General features: G+C 36.7%; 1 protein-coding gene across 1 annotated transcript; it reads right to left on the bottom strand.

The window, feature by feature from the left end:
• Nucleotides 1-725: 725 nt before the first annotated feature.
• Nucleotides 726-4,023, bottom strand: LOC126728724 (vacuolar iron transporter homolog 2-like). Its single transcript, XM_050434512.1, has 2 exons — nucleotides 3,878-4,023; nucleotides 726-978 (listed from the first exon to the last, which is right to left on the bottom strand). The coding sequence occupies exons 1-2, from the start codon at nucleotides 4,021-4,023 to the stop codon at nucleotides 726-728; spliced, it is 399 nt and encodes a 132-aa protein (XP_050290469.1).
• Nucleotides 4,024-7,209: the final 3,186 nt, after the last annotated feature.

Raw genomic sequence — 7,209 nt, 5'->3', positions numbered from 1 at the left:
TATCTTCTGCAAATACTATGGCAATTAGTTTGTTATATTAAATAAAACAAAAACTAAGATTATTTTCCAAAAAATGATTTCCTTTTAAACAAACATAACTGCAGTGGCTTGTTTGCAAGCGGTTGATGCACTGTTTGGGATAGCTTATGTGGGAATCAATTGAAAATGAAGATCATATCTGAATGGAATTCAATTTTCTTAAAGCTGGCCTGGTAACAGCGACTGTAACATTTGTTCCACACAAGATATCAAAACCAGAAAGTCATAAAAGAGCTCGTTTCTATAACATGAAAACTTAAAGGAACTACAATATAACATTTATTACATTATATGAGATGATAAATATAGAAAAAGGTAGGACGTGCAGCTTGCAACAAATTCTTTAATACAACAGGCATTTTTGTTGCTATATATCCAATTCTTATTTTTCTTGTTCGACACCTAACAGCTACATATGCTAGGATTTGTCGCTTATTCTAATCTTTAGTGTCAACTATTAATATAGGAAAGAAGAGAAAAAAGAACTCCTTTCTCAAGTGAGATATTTCAACCAGACTTAATTTGGTCGTGGTCAAAATAATTCATTAACTATAGTAATTAGTTTGTAATTAATAATGGAGATATCATTAATCATTCAACCTTGGTATTTTTCTTCTCTATAGTCCAATATGCTCAAGAATCTTGCTTTTCCCCCACATTATGCAAATTGTGAGCCATCCTCCTAATTAAACTCTTGCACAAGACCTTGCAAGTGGTGCCTTTCCAAGTGCAGCTCCAATTACTCCCACCAAAAACAGGGATAAAGGAGACAATGTCATCACAGCAGAAGATCTCCATTCCTTTTGCTTTATAAAACCAGCTGCTAGTAATAGCACTGAGCCCCCTACTAAATATGTTGCCGATGATGCCTCAGCCACTAGAGTTGGGCTTGGCACTGCCCCTTTTTTCCACCTCTGCCCATTCTGATGTTCCTTTTTGCTTGGAATGTCAATATATCATATTGGGTATAAACAGAAACATATTGTGCAAGTGCTAAATGCAAAGTTCCTGCAGCCAATCCAATGAAGCTTGTGAGAAGTATAGCCCTGATTTCAATTGCAACAACTCCTACACTCATAAGTATAGGACTCATTTGTCGGAGGGATAAACACCTTGGGAAGCTTCCTTAAGTAATTAATATAACATATAAGAGACACACTTTAACCCAAAAGGCCTAAGCCCAATAGGTATATGCTCAATTATGTTATATTAACCACTCATTCTTCTCATCTTTATTCAATGTGGGACTTCACTCACACGTGTAACCCAACAATCTCCCCCTTACTTGTGAGTCTTTACTTCTCTGTGGGCTTCAAGACCTCTCTATGGGTCATGAACAAGTCATACTCACTCCCCCTTGCCTAATGGGTTTTTCACTTAATCAATGCATCATCCATGAGTCTCTCTTATCCATGGGAACCCTACACGTCCATATCCATGGGAACCTTGCATCACACCATTATTTAGCATCATTAGCAATATTCATTTGTTGGGCTCTTTTTTTTCTTCTCCAAGATCTTTGTGTGTGGGCCGTTTAGGCTTTTTCTTTCCCCGCTAAGTAGAGACCATGAACACCTCACCACCTTCTCCGTACACTACCATGGGCTCTGATACCACTTGTCGGGGGGATAAACACCTTGGGGAACTTCCTTAAGTAATTAATATAACATATAGAGACACACTTTAACCCAAAAGGCCTAAGCCCAATAGGTATGTGCTCAATTATGTTTTATTAACCAGTACTCATTCTTTTCATCTTTATTTAATGTGGGATTTCACTCACACGTGTAACCCAACATCATTATCATAAAAGCTGCCTATGCAACCCCTTTGAGACCTCCCAAGACAATGGCCAGAAGATATATTGTCCTTGAAGAGTAATCAAAATACTTCTCTTCTTGGACCATCTGGGGTCCAATTTTGGGTTGTGTAACCACGATTTCCATGACAGATAATTTAAGAAAGAATGTAGAATTTGGAGTGTATATCTCCTTAATGCTGAATACTTAAGGTTACATATTGTGAGAGATGATATAAATAGTGGTGCGGGTACGAAAGCAATAAAAAGCAGAACACGTAATAGAAAGAATGGTGCATCTAACAATGCTGAGTACGAGCATTGACTTTGACAATTGACATAACATTACATTAATTTGATAAAGATTCTAATCAGCCGGTGACTCTAATCAGGCAGTCATAGAAGGAAAGACTCTAACTAGAGATAGTACTATACTTTTATACGCAAGCTAATGTTTCATTACGTATTAGTCCTGTTCAACAATTTCGTTATAGTTTTGCAAAAATAGACCGGCAAAGAGTAATAGGAATTTTGAAATACTCCATCTTAATTAACTACAATGCTTCTGGAATACTTAAAATGTAAGTTTTGCTCCTGTTTATATATGTATCTTGTGAAAAATTGATCATTTCTCTGTATTAACCACTTAATGACACCAATTGCCTAAATTTTTCTATGTTCTGCAGGCAAGAACACAACTAATATGCCAAGGGAAATTCACCTTGATTGATAATGGAGTTAGTTGTGCTTACTACCATTGCTTTCTCAATGTTTAGTCAGAACAAATTCGATGATATAAGGTGCGAGTTACCTGTCACAAAGGTAATTGCGTTTTTAGTTCTTGGCAATTTCTGTCTGCAATATATGGTTTGATTTTCGATTGTTATATATAGGTACTCCACCTAAACAAAATATCACAGCAACAAAAATTTCCTTTGTCTCGAAACTATTAGATAGGAAATAGATCTTCAACAGACTAATTAGGATTGTCTACCTAAACAAATATCACATAAAAAACTAATTATTTACCCTATGAGAAAGAAAAGAAAACATGATCAAGTGGTTAGAAACTTGGAATTAATCTTGTCAATCTCGTTCCATATTGCTAGGCACGCCAAACATGATTCTCAAGTACCACAGTGCAGTTGTGGGTGCTACTGCTTACTACTTAGGGTTTCAAAAGAAAAGATATTCCTAAAGCTACCCTAATGCAATCGTGCAGTTTACTAACCTGCCCACTAATTTCCAACTGGGTATTGTCTGCAATATTTTTTTGTAATATACTCTACAGTCAACAATGAACTTTCAATTATTGTTGGGAGCAAACTGTTAGAACTTAGGAGATGCCATTATAAGCACGCACTACAAAAAAAAGGTTCTATGGCCACGTTTTTAAAACGTGGCTATATGTCAAAAAAACGTGGCTATAGCCTATAGCCGCGTTTTTTTAGGCCACGCTTTCTAGTGTGGCCTAAAACCTGTGACTATAGGACTCACGGTCCTATGGCCACACTTTTTAACCGCGGCCCAAGACCAGGTCCTATAGCCGCGTTTAAAACGCGGCCTAAGGTTGTGGTCTTGGGCCGCATTTTAAACGTGGCCTAAGGTTGTGGTCTTGGGCTGCGTTTTAAACGCGGCCCAAGGTTTAACCTTAGGCCACGTTTAAAACGCGGCTATATACCCTTAAATTTTTTTTTAAAAAAAAAACTTTGATTACCAAAAATTAATTTTCGGTAATCAAAAGTTTTTTTTTTTAAATTAAAATTAAAATTTTTAAAATTAATACTTTCAAACTTTAAAATTTCAATTTTAAATAAATAAAGAAATTCAAAACAAAAATACAAACCCAGCAAATTCAAATTCAAACAAAAACCCAGAAAATTTCTACCCATCAACATTGTACAACATATCTTAGTCTTACATAGTACAAAACTACAAAATACATCATTACCATTACTACTTCCTAACAAACACAACAAAATACACACAAAGCAAACCAACATTCATAATAGTCATAAATTTCCATGCCTTAGTCCTTACTTCTTCAAATCATCACCATCTTTCTCAACAACAACAACATCAAATTTCTCGTACCTGAAATCGCCAGGGTACACCGCAGACTTGGCCGTGAACACTGGGCCGCCGCTACGCACATTGCCGAAGATCATCCACATAAAAATCACCATAAACGCCACCAATGCCACCAACGGCGGCGCTCAAGCGTCGCGATCGACGCTGATCGCGATGCTTGAGCGTCGCCGTTGGCGATCGGCGTCGATCGCGACTCTTCAGCGCTGGCGACCGGCGTCGATCGCGACGCTTCAGCGCTGGCGATCGACGCCGATCGCGACGCTTCAGCGCTGGCGATCGGCGCCGATCGCGACGCTCGGTGTGAGTTGGAGTCTCGGCGTCGCCGTTGAGCTTCATCGGCGACGGCTGAGCTCAACGGTGACGGTGTTTGTGGTTTGTGTTTTTTTTTTTTTTTTTTGACCGAAATGGCTCTGGGTTGAAATGTTTTGTGGCTTTGGGTTTCTTTTTGGTGTGCTATTACTATTGAATGGCCCCAGTTAAGGAAAAGAAAAAAAAAAGTTTGTCAAAAAATAAAGTACGGAGGTCCTTAGGCCGTGTTTTTAGCTCAAAAAAACGCGGCCTAAGAACCCGTCTATGGCCACGCTTCTAAAACACGGCCACAGTTAAGGAAAAGAAAAAAAAATTTTGCCAAAAAATAAAACACGGAGGTCCTTAGGCCGTGTTTTTAGCTCAAATAAACGCGGCCTAAGAGCCCGTCTATGGCCACGCTTAAAAAACGCGGCCTAAGAACCTGTCTATGGCCCCATTTTAAAAATGCAGCCACAGTTAAGGAAAAGAAAAAAAAAATTGCCAAAAAATAAAACACGGAGGTCATTAGGCCGCGTTTTTAGCTCAAATAAACGCGGCCTAAGAGCCCGTCTATGGCCACGCTTAAAAAACGCGGCCTAAGAACCCGTCTATGGCCCCGTTTTTAAAATGCGGCCACAGTTAAGGAAAAGAAAAAAAAAATTGCCAAAAAATAAAATACGGAGGTCCTTAGGCCACGTTTTTAGCTCAAAAAAACGCGGCCTAAGAATCCATCTATGGCCACGCTTAAAAAACGCGGCCTAAGAACCTGTCTATGGCCCCATTTTTAAAATGCGGCCACAGTTAAGGAAAAGAAAAAAAAAATTTGCCAAAAAATAAAGTACGGAGGTCCTTAGGCCGCGTTTTTAGCTCAAAAAAACGCGGCCTAAGATCCCGTCTATGGCCACGCTTAAAAAACGCGGCCTAAGAACCCGTCTATGGCCCCGTTTTTATGAAACGCGGCTTCAGTCCATCTTGGGCCGCGTTTTTTATAGCCACAGCTTAAAAAACGCGGCCCAAGACCCCCGCGTTTTGTAGTGACGATTATATCTAGTCTTCGGTTAATTCTAAATTTCTAATGCTAAACTAAATATGCAAAATAAATTTAACATACTTTTGGCATAAGCTGTGACTCAGAATGCAGGGCTATGGAGAAGGATCAAATGGGCTAATAAATATTAGGGCTTCAAATTGGCATTAATTATCAAAATAAAATGATATTGAGAAGTTAATTATGAAAGCTACATACATATTTATTAAGACCTCTCTCTCAAAATTACGTCATAAACAAAGTTTATCCTACCTTCGGAGGTCACAAAATAAATCCACAATCCAGTCACCTTCGAAAATTCTCAGTCAAAAACAAAAACTATGTGAGTTTTTGGGGGATATTCATCAATAGATATTCATCAATGCCTCCAAAAGATTTTAAAACACCAAAAGTACTATCAACTTAGGCACTTAAGAGTGTAACACCCCATAATTTTATTACTAATTTTTTTCTTATACATAAATTAAAAAGGAGGCCCATAATTAAATGGATTTTATTGATTTGGGCCTAAGATATTTAAATAAGATAATTATTGTGGTATAAGAGGCCCAAGTGAGATGACATAAATAAATATATGGGTCTTAATAAGTTTTAAAAATCCTAGACTTTTACCTGTTAAGCTACACGTGTATATATATAAGAGGTTTCTTTTTGTTTCAGCCGCAGCACATAATTGAGTTTTTCTTTTCTTCTCTATGGCTGTGTGTAAGAATTTCAAGTAGGGTTTTCTCCTACTCTAAATTTAGAAGGTTGGAATATTCAATGGCTAGCAATTGTTTTCACGCTTATAGAAAAACATGGGTCTGTGCATCTATTATTTTTGGGTTTAGAAGGTTGGAATATTCAATGGCTAGCAATTGTTTCCACGCTAATAGAAAAACATGGGTCTGTGCATCTATTATTTTTGGTACCTAGTAGAATATAATTGGGAGAGCTGACCTATCATTATATTATTGGAAAAGCTGACCTATTATTGTTACAATATTAAAATAGGCATGTAACATAGCCGTATGGCCCTCTATAGGCTTTAAGATTGATTAGATAAAAATAGAACATATAGCCATATGTCTTGGAAGGGAGCTAATAGGCGTTAGTTTCATGAATATCTATGATTATATTAATGGAAAAAGTTGCATTATGGTTATTAGATACCTGCCTTAGCATCGCTCTAGTGACATTAGTTACCATCTCTAAGCCGCTGCGATATGCAGCAATGATTTTAAGCCAAAAATCTGATTATGCAGCAATGCTTTTAAGTTAAAAATCTGAATCTATTTAGCCACTATAACATAGATATAAAGAAGTCATATACTAGCTAACTAAGTTCACCAATCTGTCATACATCTACCACCTATCATTGTTCAAATACTAGTCCAGCCTTATCATTTATGTTTTGCGGCATCAAGGGGATAATGGGCTATTGGATTGATCAACTCAGATTATAATATGAGGCTTCTAAAGAATAGTAGTAGATTATATGATGGTTATACATATAATGAAATGCTAGAGTTCTATAGAATTGCTGTACTTTCATGTGAATTTATAGATAGTGAAAATATGTGAAATAGAACAATCTGATCAAAGCTGAAAGTGAACTGGACAGTCAGTAAATAAATGGAAAATTTTGAAAATATTAGTGTTGTCCAGGATGAAGCTGTTTAAGTGTGGAAACATATTTTTAAGTAGAAAATTGCATATTGATGGACCTATTTTTGGTATTGCTAGATTCTAATTCTACTGATTTATTGTGACTCAAAGGTGGTTGGTTTCATTTTTGCAAATAAGAGGTAAGTGGTATTTACTAATTTAGGGATTTTTCCAAAAAACAATTTTGATTATGAAACTATTCTTATATCAAAGAAATATGTTGATATTATATAAATATATTGATACTCTATAAATGTTTGATGTGCACATTGTATGGAAATGTTGACTATTTGTTATA

Source organism: Quercus robur, chromosome 5, assembly GCF_932294415.1.
Source record: "Quercus robur chromosome 5, dhQueRobu3.1, whole genome shotgun sequence".
NCBI lineage: Eukaryota > Viridiplantae > Streptophyta > Magnoliopsida > Fagales > Fagaceae > Quercus > Quercus robur.
Note: the sequence above shows the minus strand (reverse complement) of the source record. Positions and strands in the feature narration are given on the sequence as shown.